General features: G+C 44.1%; 1 protein-coding gene across 3 annotated transcripts in view; it reads right to left on the bottom strand.

The window, feature by feature from the left end:
* Positions 1 to 10,845: 10,845 nt before the first annotated feature.
* Positions 10,846 to 18,348, bottom strand: part of MS4A8 (membrane spanning 4-domains A8) — a 38,886-nt gene continuing 31,383 nt past the window's right edge. For all 3 annotated transcript variants that reach the window (XM_040255888.1, XM_040255890.1, XM_040255891.1), the window contains exons 6-7: positions 11,453 to 11,566; positions 10,846 to 11,277 (exon numbers count right to left, since the gene is read on the bottom strand). In XM_040255888.1, coding sequence (XP_040111822.1) covers positions 11,176 to 11,277; positions 11,453 to 11,566 — 216 coding nt within the window. In that variant the 3' untranslated portion in view covers positions 10,846 to 11,175. The remainder of the gene's footprint in view (positions 11,278 to 11,452; positions 11,567 to 18,348) is intronic.

Raw genomic sequence — 18,348 nt, 5'->3', positions numbered from 1 at the left:
TCTTTATAGTCCAACTCTCACATCCATACATGACTACTGGAAAAACCATAGCCTTGACTAGACAGACCTTTGTTGACAAAGTAATGTCTCTGCCTTTTAATATGCTCTCTAGGTTGGTCATAACTTTTCTTCCAAGGAGTAAGCATCTTTTAATTTCATGGCTGCAATCACCATCTGCAGTGATTTTGGAGCCCCCACAAATAAAGTCAGCCACTGTTTCCACTGTTTTCCCATCTATTTGCCATGAAGTGATGGGACCAGATGCCAGTTTATGTGATAAACTTCTGTTTTTCTCTTTTTAATCTGTCTTTTGTTTCAGGGGCCCCAGCTGAGAACTTAGAAGAGTAGAAAAGGAAAATTATTTTTTTCCTCCTCTTTTAGAAAAAAGAGGAGGAAAAAAATGTCCACCCTGATTATTCATTGGAAGACTGATGCTGAAGCTCCAATACTTAGGTCACCTGATGTGAAGAGCTGGCTCATTGGAAAAGACCCTGATGCTGGGAAATATTGAAGGCAGGAGGAGAAGGGGACGACAGAGGATGAGATGGTTGGATGGCATCACCAACTCAATGGACATGGTGAAGATGGGAGATGGTGAAGGACTGGGAGATGGTGAAGGACAGGGAAGCCTGGCATGCTGCAGGCCATGGGGTCGTAAAGAGTCAGACATGACTGAGCAACTGAACAACAAACTAACTCTTCAAGACCCATCTTGAAACCTGTCTTCCATGAAGACTTCCTTACACTTTCCAGTGAAAATAAATCTCCTTGAGACTCAAATGTCTCAAATGTCAACTGCCTGGGGATGGGTTCTGATTATTGCAGCCTTGTAGGATCACCCTTTTCCTTTAGGTTTCTATTGTTTGGGCTGCTGGGAGGAGGGCAAGAGGAATTCCATCTTGAAGACTGTCAGCCAGCTTAAGGCAGGATGAGAACTGGGCATGAACCCTGTTAACCATCATTAAAGAAAAAACAGGAAACCCCTTCCTAACAGATGGCAAACAAAGACTGAAAGTAAAAGTCAGGTTGTCTCAGTTAGATTAACAACAGTGCCTGCACCTGCGTGTTGTAATGGTTAATTGTTCCACCCCTGTACATTGTAAAACTAATTACTAATGTGTAACCAGTCATGTAGCTGCTGCTGCTGCTGCTGCTAAGTTGCTTCAGTCGTGTCCAGCTCTGTGCGACCCCACAAACGGCAGCCCACCAGGCTCCCCTGTCCCTGGGATTCTCCAGGCAAGAACACTGGAGTGGGTTTCCATTTCCTTCTCCAATGCATGAAAGTGAAAAGTGAAAGTGAAGCCGCTCAGTCGTGTCTGACTCGGAGCAACCTCATGGACTGCAGCCCACCAGGCTCCTCCATCCAAGGGATTTTCCAGGCAAGAGTACTGAGATGGTTGCCATTACCTTCTCTGAGTCATGTACAGAGGGTATAAAACCGAGTCCTCTGAAATCATGGGGGTCCTTGTTGGCAACCGATTCCCCTTGGACCCGCTGGTGTAATAAACTGTACTCCACTGTCTTGAGTGTCCTCTGAGGTGTGTTTTGTGATTCTGGATTCTACAACACTCAGTTCAGTTCAGTTCAGTCGCTCAGTCATGTCCGACTCTCTTTGAGACACCATGAATCGTAGCACGCCAGGCCTCTTGTCCATCACCGACTCCTGGAGTTCACTCAGACTCACGTCCATCCAGTCGGTGATGCCATCCAGCCATCTCATCCTCTGTCGTCCCCTTCTTCTCCTGCCCCAAATCTCTCCCAGCATCAGAGTCTTTTCCAATGAGTCAACTCTTCGCATGAGGTGGCCAAAGTATGGGCTAGCTGAAGCCCCATTATACATATTGTGGTCTTACTCCCAACAACCTGGAGGAGTTGGGTTGTGGATTATGCTTTTCTTAGTCACCTTTTGCCTCAACTTCATGCTTTATACATTTCTGATCTAGGTCATACCTCCCTTTTCCAGTTGTTTCTCCAACCTGAAAGAATTCAGTCATGAAACACAGCTCTTTGTTATAGGTTGAAATAGATCTCTTTCTGCGACATCCCATGCCCAAATATGTTAGAGTCCCTTGGACACCAAGCCCCAAATGGGGACATCAAGAAGATCAAACCAGTCAATCCATAAGGAAATCAATCCTGAATACGCATTGGAAGCACTGATGCTGAAGCTCCAATAAGTCAGCCACCTGACACAAAGAACTAACTCATTGGAAAAGACCCTGATGCTGGAAAAGATTGAAGGCAAAAGGAGAAGGGGGTGACAGAAGATGAGATGGTTAGATGGCGTCATTGACTCAATGGACATGACTTTGAACCAACTCCAGGAGATAGTGAAGGACAGGGGAACCTTGCATGCTGCAGTCCCTGGGGTCACAAAGAGTTGGACACAACTTAGCAACTGAACAATGACAACAACCTCCAATACCTCATCAGTCAGTTCAGTCGCTCAGTACCTCATAATGCAACCTTATTTGGAGGCAGGTTCATTACAGATGGGCTTCCCAGGTGGCTCAGTGGTAAAGAATCCACCTGCAATGCGGGAGACCTGGGTTTGATCCCTGGGTCAGGAAGATCTCCTGGAGAAGAAAATGGCACCCCACTCCAGTATTCTTGCCTGGAAAATCCCATGGACGGAGGAGCCTGGTGGGCTGCAGTCTATGGGGTAGCAAAGAGTTGGACACAACTGAGCAACTTCACTTTCACTTTCATTACGGAAGTAATCAAGTTAGAATTTGGTCTGTGAGATGGTCTTTAATCCAGTAGGACTGGTATCCTCATAAAAAGGGCAAATCTGGACAGAGGCAGATGTACACACAGGGAGAACATAATAGAAACATGAAAGCAGAGACTAGGGTGATACATCTACAAGCCAGGAATCCTATAGATTGCCAGCAAATCACCAGAAGCTAGCCAAGAAGCATGGACCTGGCCATCTATCACATGGTCAGAAAGAACTAACCTAACTACAGGTGATACACTGCTGTTGTTTAAGCCACCCAGTTTGTGATACTTTGTTACAAGCAGTTTGGAAAACAAATGGGGCTTGATTTTCTTTCTTCTTCAGTTACAGGAAAAAGTTCCATGTGGCAGACATGTACTAAAATTGGGGGTAGGGAATAGAGCTTGCTTTTGAACTGTGGTGTTGGAGAAGACTCTTGAGAGTCCCTTGGACTGCAAGGAGATCCAACCAGTCCATTCTGAAGGAGGTCAACCCTGGGTGTTCTTTGGAAGGAATGATGCTAAAGCTGAAACTTCAGTACTTTGGCCACCTCATGCGAAGAGTTGACTCACTGGAAAAGACTCTGGTGTTGGGAGGGATTGGGGGCAGGAGAAGGGGATGACAGAGGATGAGATGGCTGGATGGCATCACTGACTCAATGGACGTGAGTCTTAGTGAACTCCAGGAGTTGGTGATGGACAGGGAGGCCTGGCGTGCTGCGTTTCATGGGGTCGCAAAGAGTCGGACACGACTGAGCAACTGAACTGAACTGAACTGAGCAGGGGCAGTGCAGCAAAGCAGAGCAACGAATCTAACCTTGGGTAGTAGGTGTCTCTGATCTTAGTCCCTAACCCGTTCCCAGCACAGAGAATTCAAGGCAGGTTTTCTCTAGGACCCTGGACATCCTCCACGTTTCCAGGACCCCCTTCCCTTCTTTTCTCACTTTTCTTTTCTGTCCCTGGGCTTCCTCATGGCCCCTTCGTGTTGCCCCCAGAATCAATGGATTCTTCCCACATGATGAGGCAGCCTGTTTCAGCCTCCCCGGCTTGGTCAGGCCCTTGAGTGGAAGGAGGGACTCACTTCTTATACCTCTAGAGATCCAAAGATAGTTGAGTTGTCCCTTAAGAAAATTTGCTGTCACTGAACAAAAAGAAATGTTTGCTTTCTCGACACTGTTCTGTTCCAAACTCCCATAGCATCATAATTCCATAGCATCATTTTATTTGAACCTCTCTGTGGCCTTGGTCTTAGTTATTCCTGTGCTACTGTTATCTCTCTATAGGTCTACACTTCCTGATGAGGCTCTGAGTCCCTAAGGGGTTGGATCTGGTTCTTACCTGCAGAGGCTGCGGCTTGGTGTCTGAGTGCATATATGCCTGAAAGTGGCAAATCAAAGGCAGAAGTCCAGACATGCTGGAGGAGTGAGATTGAACATCTTAAAAAGCAAGCCCTTGATCAGGGCCTTGAATGCCACTGTCAGAAATCTAATCTTATCCTGGAGGTGCTGGCAAAGAACTTGGCTGAATTGTGTTCCTGACCTGGTATTTTGTGGAAGGCAGAACTTGAAAGCAATGAAACTAAATTTGGTTTGGTTGTGAAAATTTCCAAACCAATTGTAAGGAGATCAGTTTAGATGGCAATCTCAATGGAAATTAGGTGCTATTCATCACAATAGTCAGATGTCCAAACAGAAGAGCCAAGATCTGTTATCCATGACAAAACATCAATGGAAGAATGATCCTGAAGGCATTTTGGAGATCTGCTGCCTCCCCCTCTGCCCCAATTCCAAAGGCCCCGAGTGCAATGTGGCAGGACAATTTTAAAGGCTTATGATAAGCCAGCTCTACCATTGCAATTTGGAAGCATATAACATGATTGATTTCACAGGTTCACATCTGGAATCTCATCCATGGCTGATTTAGATGAGACTTTGGACTTAGACTTTTAAATTGATGGTGGAATGTGTTAAGACTTTTGGAGCTATTGAAACTGAGCAGGACTTGAGAGATTACCTGAGACCAAGGAAGTGCAAGCCCTGAACACACCCTAATCTTATCAGCAATCCCACCCTTGAACTATTGCTATAAAACCTCCCTGATGGGAACACAGTTTTTGAGGGACATGAGCCCACTGTGTCCCTTTTGTCTGGCAAAGCAATAAAGCTATTCTTTTTTACTTCAACCAAAACTCTGTCTTCAAGATTCAACTTGGTACCAGTGCACAGAGGCCAAGCTTTTGGCTTCAGATTTAGCAATGTGGGATCATTGGGACTTTGATAAGAATGATTCTAGTGAGCAGGTGTAAAAACATGATTACAATGAGTTCAGAATCGATGGGAGGGACTTCCCTGATGGTCCAGTGGTCAAGACTGTGCTTCCATTGCAAGCGGCATGAGTTTGATCCCTGGTCAGGGAACTAAGATCCCTGCATGCCTTGAGGGGTAGCAAAAAAAAAGACAATGGGAGAGTAATTTGAGACAGCAAGCAGAAATTAGTTTGAGGAGATCATCTCTGTAAAGAGGAGTAGAGAAATAGGGTAGCATCTCCAGGTGGTTCTGGGGTCAGAAGAGGGTTTCATTTTGCAGAGAGAAGAACATATAATATGTTTGCGTGCTCTTGGGGATAATTCAGTAGATTGTGAAAAACTAAGAAATGGGAAAGTGTAGATGAGGGGGTGGAATCAGGTGCCAGGTAGAAGGAGCCTGGATATTTCCTCTATAGTAACTGGACAGAAGGCAGTCTATGATCACAGAAAGGTCTAGTGTTTGGCCAGGGCTTGTAATTCTCTTCTGACTACATTTGATTTCTCAGGAAAACAGGAAGTAAGCTCATTAGGTGAGAATTGGGGAGGGAGGTACGTGGGTTTGCAGAGAGAGGAAAAGATAAAACATAGTTGGGAATTCCCTGGTGGTCCAGTAGTTAAGACTCCATGCTTCCAATGCAGGGGCCACAGGTCTGATCCGTGGTCAGGGAACTAAGATCCTGCACACCAGACTGTGTGGTCAAAGAAAAAGCATGATATAGTTATATAGAAGTTGGGAGACAGTATAGATTAGTGAAATGAAACAGAACTGCTAGATGGCTATTTTAGGAAGGAAACAGGCAGCTGGTTCGGTTAAATCAGGGTTGAGATTTTGTCAGATAGCACACTGAGCTGAACCAGGGAGTTGATAGTGATTTTGGTGATGAACCATGGAGTGTAAGAGTCATGGAGGCAGGAAGTCGGGGCGGGGGTGTGGGGGGCAGGGGGCAGTGAAGAGATGGGAAATTGATGGGTTGTAGGTCCAGTTGGAGTTGAGAACTGTAGGACTTAGGAGGAGAGGTAGGATGTGTGGAGGCTGGAGAAACCCAGGTTATGGAGGAGGTGCAGCTGTGGAAATGCCAAGGCTGAGTTCTGACCTTTAAAGTGAGTGATTGAAGTGGGGTGGAAGCAGGGATTATTGTGGGAAAGGAGGACTAGTTTCTTTATATTTGGTGAAAAAAGAGGCAGAAGGAAGTGACTCTCATAGGCATATTTCTGTTCTGCTTTCCTGCACCTTTCTATGCCCTATTGGTATTTTGCCCTTCCTTGTGTAGGGCTGATGGTTGGTGGAGGAAACTCCCTTTATTGTCTTGCCATTTGTTTACCAATCTGGTTTATTTCCTGGTTCAGTTTAGTCGCTCAGATCAGTTGAGAAATAACTCCAGAAAGAATGAAGAGATGGAGCCAAAGCAAAAACAATACCCAGCTGTGGATGTGACTGGTGATAGAAGCAAGATCTGATGCTGTAAAGAGCAATTTCCTGGTTAGTCAGTGTTTATTTTGTGTTGAATATAAGTTGAAACCTGTAACCCAGTCCCATAAAAGACTGGTGAGTGTGCCACTCCTGACATTTATTCTGCCCTTTACAGTGCCGGTCAAGCCCTATTTGTGTGAATAGAACCCTTCCCCTAACCATGGTTGTGTGCTTACAGCTTCCATCACCATGAAAGCCTCTGATTAACAACAGCAAGAGCAGGTGGGTGGATCACAGCCAATTCATCTACAGTGTGAGTGAGTAGCTTGGAGGATCATGATTTTAATACACAATGGACAATGACTTTATCATCATCACACCATCACGTGCTTTCTTTCTGTCTTGGGGCCAGCACTGGGGGCAGGTCAGGATGAGGCAGTCAAAGAATGTGGGTTTTGTTGGCAGGGAATATAATTTCAAATCCAATGTCACCAATTGCTAGTGATGTAAACTTAAGCAAGTAATCAACCTGAATACTCACTGGAAGGACTGATACTGAAGCTGAAGCTCCAATACTTTGGCCACATGATGCAAACAGACAACTCATTTGAAAAGATCCTGATTCTGGGAAAGAATGAAGGTAGAAGGAAAAGAGGGTGACAGAGGATGAGATGGTTGGACAACATCACCAGTGCAATGGACATGACCTTGGGCAAACTCTGGAAGATGGTGAGGGACAGGGCAGCCTGGTGTGCTGCAGTCCATGACGTCACAAAGAGCTGGACATGACTTGGTGACTGAATAACAATCACTTCAGTCGCTCAGTCATGTCTGACTCTTCAAGACCCCATGGACCACAGCACGCCAGGCCTCCTTGTCCATCACCAACTCCCAGAGTTTACCCAAACTCATGTCCATTGAGTCAGTGATGCCATCCAACCATCTCATCCTCTGTTGTCCCCTTCTCCTCTTGCCTTCAATCTTTCCCATCATCAGGGTCTTTTCAAATGAGTCAGCTCTTTGCATCAGGTGGCCGAAGTATGGGAGTTTCAGCTTCAACATCAGTCCTTCCGATGAACACCCAGCACTGATCTCCTTTAAGATTGTCTGGTTGGATCTCCTTGCAGTCCAAGGAAGTCTCAAGTCTTCTCCAATACCACAGTTCTGAAAAAGCATCAATTCTTCAGTGATCAGCTTTCTTTATAGTCCAACTCTCACATCCATATGTGACTACTGGAAAAACCATAACCTTGATGAGATAGACCTTTGTTGGTAAAGTAATGTCTCTCCTTTTTAATATGCTGTCTAGGTTGGTCATAACTTTTCTTCCAAGGAGCAAGCGTCTTTTAATTTCATGGCCGCAGTCACCATCTGCAGTGATTTTGGAGCCCCCCAAAATACAGTCAGCCACTGTTTCCCCATCTATTTGCCATGAAGTGATGGGACCAGATGCCGTGATCTTAGTTTTCTGAATGTTGAGTTTTAAGCCAACTTTTTCACTGTCCTCTTTCGCTTTCATCAAGAGGCTGTTTAGTTCTTCTTCACTTTCTGCCATAAGGGTGGTGTCATCTGCATATCTGAGGTGATTGATATTTCTCCCAACAAACTTGTTTCCAGCTTGTGCTTCTTCTAGCCCAGCATTTCTCATGATGTACTCTGCATAGCAGTTAAATAAGCAGGGTGACAATATACAGCCTTGATGTACTCCTTTTCCTATTTGGAACCAGTCTGTTGTTCCATGTCCAGTTCTAACTGTTGCTTCCTGACCTGCATATAGGTTTCTCAAGAGGCAGGTCAGGTGGTCTGGTATTCCCATCTCTTTCAGAATTTTCCACAGCATGTGGTGATCCACACAGTCAAAGGCTTTGTCATAGTCAATAAAGCAGAACTAGATGTTTTTCTGGAACTCTCTTGCTTTTTTGATGATCCAGCAGATGTTGGCAATTTGATCTCTGGTTCCTCTGCCTTTTCTAAAACCAGCATGAACATCCTAAATTTCACGGTTCATATATTGCTGAAGCCTGGCTTGGAGAATTTTGAGCAATAGACTTGAGCAAATTACCCTTTCTGAGCCCCAGATTTTCATATTTCTTGTTCTTAAAATGTAGATAATGCCACTCTGTATTGTTTGTTTAGGAAATGAAATAATAAAGGTGAAAAGGCATTGAGAAGAATAACAGTAGATATTGACTCAATAAACATTGTTTCTTTTTTTCTAGAAGATTGAGTCCATTCAATGGATATTAGCGAGTATCTATATCCCTGGGTGCTGTTCAATAATGGAAGTTGGGGGGTATTCTCTGATGGCAAAATGACTTCTGGCAGCAGTTAGACTGGCCCAGGTATTAGTCCTTTACAGGGTTTTATTGGCCTCTTTCCTGGGCAAAGTCTGATCTTGCTGTTCCTGCCTTAATTGTCCTCTGCATCTGTCCAGCCTCTTTCTGATGACTCCTGTTTCCCGAGTTAACGTTACAACTTGTGAAAGTGTACTTATCTGTAGCCTGGCTAGAAAGAGGGCAGAAGTATCGAGGGAAAGGTGAGGGACCTGGGCTTTTCAATAGCTTAGATGGGAAATAGATAGGTGGGACTGAAACTCATTTAGTCTCTGATTGTTCAGCCCTAAAGGGGAAAGGTCATCATTTTGTCTCCCAGGTGAGAGCTTGGGGAATGTCTTATCTGGGTTTCCACTTAGACATAGTTCACTCTTTAGAAGAGCTTCTCAGAAGAGGTGTCTAAGGATGGTGCTGGATGCCTTTGGAGACACCATCATAATATATACCACCATACAAGGTGCTCAAGATTAGAAGGAATATTTGAAGATACTGTTGAAAAGAGGTTCTCAGATTTTGAGTGGGCATCAGAATTGCCTGGCAGGCTTGTTAAAACACAGATTGCTGTGTTTCTAATTAAGTAGGTTTGGGGTGGGGCCAAAGAATTTGTATGTCTAACTGGCTCCTGGGTGATGCTGTAAATATGGGGGTGATTATAGGGGATATTCAAGCATCAGATAGAAGTTATCTTTAAATGTGGGGCCACCTCTGAAATGCTGGGTTGGGAAGATCCCTGCGAGAAGGGAATGGGTAGCCACCCCAGTGTTCTTCCCTGGAGAATTCCATGGACAGAGGAGCCTGGTGGGTTACAGTCTATGGGGTTGCAAAGAGTCAAGACATGATTCAGCAACTAACACTTTCACTTTCTGAGATGCGATGTTCCTATAAATTCTTGAGTGTCATATTAACTGAAATCTTAGCTTTTCTCCTGAAACCTTTTTATTACTTTAGCCTTTTCCATCTGAGTAAATGGCTGTTCACCCAGTTACTTGAGGCAGAAACCTTGGTATTGTCCTTAATTTTCCCCTCTTCCTCTGCTCTCTGACACCAGGGAGATGATTGAGAACACCTGATCTTTAGGAACAATTGTTCTAACCCATTGGCATGGAAACTTTTGGAAGCTAGTGGCCATTGTGGATAACAGTATTTAAATTAATGTGTGCATCTAGAAGTTATCAATGTACAGCCATTTCATACAGGAATTTGTCCCTGTCCTTTTAATCATAAAGATGTACTAGCCTCATAACTTTGTAAGCTATCATAAGACAATGTTGACTCTTGAGCTCTATTGCATCAGTTATAACAGCAAAGAAAAGGGGTTGATCATTTTAGTGGATAACTCATTCTTTCCAAAGATCTTCCCAACACTTTCTTATTGCACTAAAAATTTTGCTTCCTCAACTTTCCTTGTTCTCTGCTTTCCTCATTCCTTTTATTATTTTTAATTAAAATAATTTTGGAGTATAGTTGATGTACAATGTTGTGTTAGTTTCAGGTATAAAGCAAAGTGAATCAGTTATACATACACACATATTCATTCTTTTTACAGATCCTTTCCTCATATAGGTTATCACAGAGTATTGAGTAGAGTTCTCTGTGCTATACAGTAGGTCCTTGCCAGTTATCTATTTATAGGTAGTAGTGTGTGAATGTTCACCCCAAGCTCCTGATTTATCTCTCCCTGCCACGTTTCCCCTTTGGTTACCAAAAGTTTGTTTTTGATATCTGTAAGTCTGTTTCTGTTTTGTAAATAAATTCATTTGTATCAATTTTAAAAATTATATTCCACATGAGTAATATATTTGTCTTTCTCTGTCTGACTTCTTCACTTAATATGATCATTTTTAGTTCCCTACATGTTGCTGCAATCAATGCTTTCCACATTCCTTTTTGATTCACTACCAGACTAAATCAGATCCCTGTCTGTTCTCTCGCTTCATATCCCCACATTTCTTCTCCAAGTCAGAGAAAATTGCTTGTATATTGTCCTCTGTTCTGAGGCCAGAATTTCCTGGAGGTCAAGGACAGTTGTGTTCCTCAGTGTTCACCCTCCTTTTGCTGTGACTAGAGCCTTAAACATATCAAATCCTCAGTGCATTTTTATTAATGAATGAATAATTGAAAGAATGAAGGTTGGGTTGTCTAGACATGTGTGGCACAAAGACACCCGTGCATGGATGCCCTAGGGAGGACCTTTTCTTATTAAAATCCATTTTAAATTCCCATCTACTCTTTGAAAGAAGAGCAGCACAACTACCAGGCTGAATGGAATGAAGTCCAGGAACGCACGCTATTGGAGAGATGTTTCCTTTAGATTGTCAGGGGAGGAAGAATCTAGTTTCAGGAGCCCAGACAGGGGAGGTATTCTTTTGGGTTCCAGTGAAAAATGCTTCTAGAACATTTAGGTTTGCTTATTTGTCACCCTGGATCTCAGAATAATTTGGTGGTGAGTTCTCTGGTTCTGGATTGACCGCTGGGTTTGTCACATAGACATTTGGGATGACCACGCCCACCTGGAAAACAGGAAAACAAGAAGTGTACCAGTGACTAAGCAAGAAAGACTGGGCATGCCTTTAGGTACCAAGGGAGCCCTCCTGTTCCTGGGCAGGAAGGGGAGTAGGATGAACCCTCTAGTCTCCACCCTCTTTAGGACCTCTTCCCATCCTCCGAGGAGCCTCTGGGACTCACGTTGTTGGTTTGGTAGCAGGTCAGCTGGCAGCCAAAGTGGGCAGATGCACTTGCAACGCACACCTCCAGGAGGCAGAAGATGAGCAGCAAACCAGAAATGGCCATTCCAGGGACCTGGAACCAGAATGGAACAGGAAGACCTGAGTGCATGTCTGAGAGTCTGAGCTCTGACTCTGCAGTGGCCATCTCTATGGCTCTGATGAAGTCCCCTAACCTCATCTCAGCTTCGTGGGGAAAATACCTCACTGGGTTTTTGTGAAGGCCAAGTGTGTTTGTGAAACAAATTTTATCTTAACACTTACTAGCAATGCTGCCCTAAAAGAGAGGATAGTCACTATCTAGGGAAACCCCTTGACACTTTGCTTCAGATATCAGGGACCTGAGGGTATGGTCTGGAGTCAGACAGTGAAACAGTGGAACTGTTCTGTGTAGGAAGTGAATAGAAATTTGGGAGTATGGACAAGCTACAGAGAGAAGCAGTATCGGTAGAGGAGAAAGATGGGACTGAGCAAGGTGGTGGGAAGGTGGCAGCTGCAGAAAAAGGCATCTCATGAAAAGATGACACTTCACAAAGCAGGAATATCTAATCTTTAGGTATCAATAGTTTCCTAGGTTCTGATGTAAACCTCTACCATTTCTCTGAACTTTTAGAGAAAGTCAGCTACTGAGGTCATTCTCTTGGCTGTGATAGTGCCATTTTGTAGAGGGAAGTAATTGGGGCTTATATATATATATACCAAATATATGTTATTGATTATAATTTTAAAATGACATAGGTGAGAGTCAGCTGCTCAGAAAATTCTCCCTTTTGGAGAGGCCCCATCTTTCCTTCTTTCCTTTGCCTCCCTCTCAATTTAGCAAGTATTTACTAAAGATTTGTTCAGTACAAAGGGCTCAGAGAAGCATCCCAAGAGGCACAGTTGAATGAGGGAGACAGATAACGGATGTGGATAATTACAATCCACATCAAACAGAGTAAGAGCTATAAAAGAGTCGGGAAAAGGTGCCTCAAGGGCACTGAGGAGAGAGAGAGATGGAATTCACCCTACATGAGTTAGAGAGGGTGGGGGTAGAAAAGGGTGGTCCAAGCAAATGGAAAGGTGGGATGATGAGGCTTAGTCAAAGAATCACAGAGTTTCAGGAAGGAAGTGTTTTCAAATGATTCTGGTCCTTTCTAAAGTTGTTTTTAACACATGGAAAAGGGGTCCTTCAAGCAGCTTAGATGGATTTCCCAGGTGGTTCAGTGGTAAAGAACCTGCCAATGCCTGCCAATGAAGGAGACGCAAGAGATGTGAGTTTGATCCCTGGGTTGGGAAGATTCTCCAGGAGTAGGAAATGGCAACCCACTCTAGTAGTCTTGCCTGGGAAATCCCATGGAGACAGGAGCCTGGTGGGCTATAGTTCAAGGAGTCACAAAGAGTCAGACATGACTGAGCTACTGAGCGCACACACAGAGAATTTAGACATGTATCATTTGATGGGCATTAATTCATGCTTGTCGAGCTCCTGGAGCACCCCATCCCTTGGGTCATCATTTACAAAGATCAGATGAAGTCCAGCTCTTCTTGTCCAGATGTCAGGCCTGAGGTCTGAGGGTGGGGTGGGCAACTGGGGTGGGAGGAGTTCTTCTGAGATCAGACATGGGCAGAACCAAGATTAGAAGCCACATTTTCTGACTTAAAGTTACTGCAGCCTCCACTCCAGGGCATTGGCAGTGCTGGGTGGTTTAGTCTTTCCTGAGCCTCTTCCCCTCCCATCCATCCCACTCCCTCAGCTCTTCAACCTGCACCTGCCTCCTCATTTCTTACAATGAATACTCCATGCCTCCTCTTTCCCAGAAGAAAAGACACAAGCATTCTTCAGCGCCTGCCTCTCAGAATGATGGGTGGGAGGCGAGGATAGGGGTGCGGGAGGAACTGGAGCGGGGCAGCAAGGGATTGGAAGGGAAGTGAGTGGCAGGGCACACAGAGTTGGAGCCAGGTCTCTGGGCAGCAATAAATACCTGGCTGAGGAATTTAGACTTTAATCCTAAAGCAACTGGGAGCCATAAATTGTTTCCAGAAGGGGAGAAACTCAAGGTACTTTTGATAAAAGACATGGGCATGGTCGATAGGTTCTCTGGGGCAAGGCTTTTCTCACAAATCTTGGAGACAAAAGTCTTGGGAAGGACTTCTGATCAAAATAAATAACAATTAATGGTTTCTATTTACCGAGTATAGGCCATGCCAGGCACATTTATTTCATTTGACAAATGGTTATGATCTGTCAATCATGTTCCAGACATGGGCCTGGGTATTTGAGACAGGACAGTGAATGAAACAGAAAAATGTCCCTGCCCTTATGAAGCTTATATTCTAGTGGGAGGAGACAGTTAGTAAGCATGAAATATAACAGACAAGTAAATTGCAGAGTTCATCAGATGATGGTTAAGGCTACTGGGAAGTAAATTGGGGATGTGGGGGAGAAGGATCCTGGGAGTGCAGTGGTTCTGTCATTCAGGTGGGTATCTTTGAGAAGGTGGTTACTAAGAAACAGCCTGAAGGACCAAGGGGGCTGGGGGAGTAGCCAAGAGAACTTTCCAAGCCTGAAGATGGAAACATGCCTGGTGTGTTTGCGGAAACATCAAGGAGGTTAGTGTGGTTCAAGTGGGGAGAGCCAGAGGGTGGGGTCAGGGGCCACAGAGGCCAGCATCTTTAGGCTCCTGTAAGGACGTTGGCCTTTTTTTTTTTTTGGTGTGTGTGACTAAAATGGGAGCAGTGGCAGGTTTTGAGCAGAGAAGTGATGTGATGTTACATCTCAGGAAGGCTCACTCTCGCTCTAGTTGCTGTCCTTACAGCTGTAAGGAGACAAGGGAGGAGCAGGGAGAGCGGTTAGTGAAACAGGCTGAGATCTGGGACCCTCTGCAGGAATGCTGCAATGCTTGTACCTGGAGGCACCTCATCTTGAACAACAAAATACAAAGAAACTATATGGGACTAAAAATAACTGTGTGCATATTCAGCTGGGGCAAAATTATGCACAAAAGATACAAAGAAACCAAAAATCCCAACTGCCACTTCTGAAGAGCCTGGAGCAAAACCAGGGTGTTAGGAGCAAAAGCAGCATGCTGCGCATGTTCAAGGCACGCAACACCACCTAGGGGGTGGGCCAAACGCCAAAGCCACCCCTCTGGCCCAACCCCCGGACACACTCCTGCTGTTGTTTAGTCACTAAGTCATGTCTGACTCTTCTGCGATCCCATGAACCGTAGCCCACTACGCTTCTCCGTTTGTGACATTTTCCAGGCAAAAGTACTGGAATGGGTTGCATTTCCTTCTCTGGGGCATCTTCCCGAACAAGGCATGGAACCCATATCTCCTGCACTGGCAGGTGGGTTCTTGACCACTGAGCCACGTGGGAAGCCCTTCCCTCACCTTATGCAAGGAACAAGCTCACCGCCCGCCCCCGCCCCCCACCCCCCACCCCCCTCCCAGGTAGTGAGCAAGCAGAGGAACCTGTTGTTTGTCCTCGTTCACCCCCTGCTGCAACAGGGGCCGCTATAAAGCCTTTCTTGAATTTCTTGTCTGACCTCTAGTCTATTTCGATTGACTGGGGAAGGCCAAGAGCCATAGTTGGTATCATTAGGAATCTGAGACATGATGGTGACTGGCCAGAGAGGAACTGGAGGAACTGGTGAAAATGGTTGGATGCTGGATGCATTTTAAAGGTAGAGGCAACAGGATTCCCTGAGGAACTGGCAGGGAGGCGTGAGAGAAAGAGAGGGTCAATGATTACTCCAAGGTTTATCCTGAGTGACTGGAAAGATGCAGTTGTCATCAACCGGGATAAGGAAATCCAAGGGAAGGTCTGGGAAGTAAAATCTGTAGATGAGAGTTGGATACGTTCATTTCAAGATGTTGTGTGGACAGTTGATCACAAGAGACTGGAGTATGGGAGAGAGAGATTTGGGTTGGTGCTCTTTACTCTGGAGAAGGTGTTTGTGGTTACCATCATATGAGATTGCCAAGGTAGTGCAAGCAGGGGGAAAAAAGAGGACCAAGGACAGCCTAGGAGACTGGGAAAAAGAGCAGAACCTGCAAAGGAGAGGGAGGAGAGAGAGGAGAGAAGGACCAGCTACAGGGTGCAGCCTGGACACCGTGAGACATCCATCACAGAGAACTCCTGATGGGGACTTAGAGCATAGGAAGTTCTTGGAGAAGTGAAGCAGAAAGTCTGATTAGAGTCGGCTCAAGAGCAAATGTAAGGGGAGAGAGTTGGAGACAGTGAGGGCAGACAAATCTTTTTAGGATTTTTCTGCAAAGAGGACCGGAGAGATAGAGTGGTATCTGGCCCGAGAGAAGGTTGGTTGGTTTTTTACAATGGAGGGAACAAAAGCATGTTCATATGCTGATGGGAAAGCTCCAGTCAAAGGGGAGAATGGCTGATATAGAAGAAAGGCTGTGAGGAGGGGGAGGAGATGAACTCTGCTGTACAGATGGAGAGGTTGAATTTACATGAGACTCATCTATAGCTGGTTTCTTGTATTAGGCAGCCACGAGCCCTGCGTGGCTGTTGAACACTTGAGATGTGGCTAGGCTGCAAGTGCAAAATACACCATGGATTTCAAACACTTCATATCTCAAATACAAAATAAAAAGATAATTTTTTTACATGAATTACATGTTGAAATGACATTTGAATCTATTGGATTAAATAAAACATATTATTAAAATTAATTTCATCTATTCCCCCCTTTCGGGATGATGACTAGAAAATTCAAAATCATAAATAAAACATTATTAAAATTAATTTCATCTATTCCCCCCTTTCAGGATGATGACTAGAAAATTCAAAATCATATACATGGCTCATGTCCTATTTCTATTGGATGGCACTGGTGTAGAGCACAGGTTGGCAAACTGTGGCTGCATCCTGCCTGTTGCCTATTTTTGTCAATAAAGTTTTATCAGCACATAGTCAAGCTCATTTGTTTCTGTATTTTCTATGGCTGCGCTCCCACTACAAGATAGGGTGGAGTAGTTGCAACAGAGACCAGATGGCCTGCAAAGACTTAGATATTTACTCTCTTACCCTTTACAGAAAATCTTTACTGACTCCTTGTCCCTAGTGATGGGGAGGAAGGCAAAAAAGTGAGTAGAGGCAGGTTGGCAGGTACACATGCATTAAATATATAATTACATAAATGAAATTATAAATTTAAAAAATTTCCTAACAGTGTCATACGGTAGATACTGTTTTACAAAAGTAGAAACTAAGAATGATCAGAGACTTTAAACTCTGTTGCAATTCTTACTGCACTTGGAGGAGAAGGTTGGTTGTTGGGCCCTTTCTTCTTTTTTTATTGGAATATAATTGCTTTACAATGCTGTGTTAGTTTCTGCTGTACAACAAAGTGAATCAGCTATAAACATACACATATCCCCTCCTTCTTGGGCATCCCTCCCCCTACACCTCACCCATCTAGCTCATCACAGAGCACTGAACTGAGCTCTCTGCTATACTGTAGGTTTCCACTAGCTAACTATTTTATACACGGTAGTGTATTGCTCAGAGAAGGCAATGGCACCCTGCTCCAGTACTCTTGCCTGGAAAATCCCATGGGCGGAGGAGCCTGGTAGGCTGCAGCCCATGGGGTAGCGAAGAGTCGGACACGACTGAGCGACTTCACTTTCACTTTTCACTTTCATGCATTGGAGAAGGAAATGGCAACTCACTCCCGTGTTCTCGCCTGGAGAGTCCCATTGACAGCAGAGCCTGGTAGGCTGCCATCTATGGGGTCGCACAGAGTTGGACATGACTGAAGCGACTTAGCAGCAGCAGCAGCAGCAGTGTATTGCTATTGGGAAGTCCAGTGTATTTATAGCAAACTGGTCTCCTAATTCATTTCACCCTCCGTTTCCTGCCCAGTGCCCACACATCCATTCTCTACATCTGCGTCTGTATGCCTGCCCTGGGAACTAGATTGATATGCACCATTTTTCTAGATTCCACATATACGTGTTAATATATGATATGCATTTTTCTCTTTCTGACTTACTTTACTCTGTAAGACAGACTCTAGGTCCATCCATATCTCTACAAATGACTCAATTTCATTCTTTTTCACGGCTGAGTAATATTCTATTGTGTAAATGCACCATGTCTTCTTTATTCATTCATCTGTCAGTGGACACTTAGGTTGTCTTCATATCCTGGCTATTGTAAACAGTGCTACAATGAACATTGAGATACATGTGTCTTTTTAAACAGAGCTGGAGGAATCAGGCTCCTTGACTTCAGACTATACTACAAAGCTACAGTAATCAAGACAGTATGGTTCTAGCACAAAAACCAGAAATATAAATCAATGGTATAGGACAGAAAGCCCAGAGATAAACCTACATACCTATGGTCACTTAGTCTATTACAAAATAAGTAAGAACATAAAATGGAGACAAGAGAGTCTCTTCAATAAGTGGTGCTTGGAAAACTGGATAGCTGCATATAAAAGAATGAAATTAGAACACTACCTAACACCATACACAAAAATAAACTCAAAATGGATTAAAGGCCTAAAAGTAAGACTGGAGACACTATAAAGCTTTTAGAGTAAAGCATAGGAAAAACACTCTTTGATGTAAATTACAGCAAGATCTTTTTTGACCCACCTCCTAGAGGAATGAAAATAAAAACAAAAATAAACAAATGGGACCTAATTAAACTTAAAAAGTTTGCATAGCAAAGGAAACTGTAAATAAGCCAAAAAGACAGCCTTCTGAATGGGAGAAAATATTTGCAAGTGAAGCAATGGTCAAAGGATTAATCTTAAAAATATACAAACAGCTCATGCAGCTTAATGAAAAAAAAAAAAAGAATAACCCAATCAAAAAATGGGCAGAAGACCTAAATAGATATTT

The sequence above is a fragment of the Oryx dammah genome, unplaced genomic scaffold, assembly GCF_014754425.2.
Source record: "Oryx dammah isolate SB20612 unplaced genomic scaffold, SCBI_Odam_1.1 HiC_scaffold_15, whole genome shotgun sequence".
NCBI classification, from domain to species: Eukaryota; Metazoa; Chordata; class Mammalia; order Artiodactyla; family Bovidae; genus Oryx; species Oryx dammah.
The sequence above is the reverse complement of the archived record's forward strand: the minus strand, read 5'-3'. Positions and strand labels throughout refer to the sequence as shown.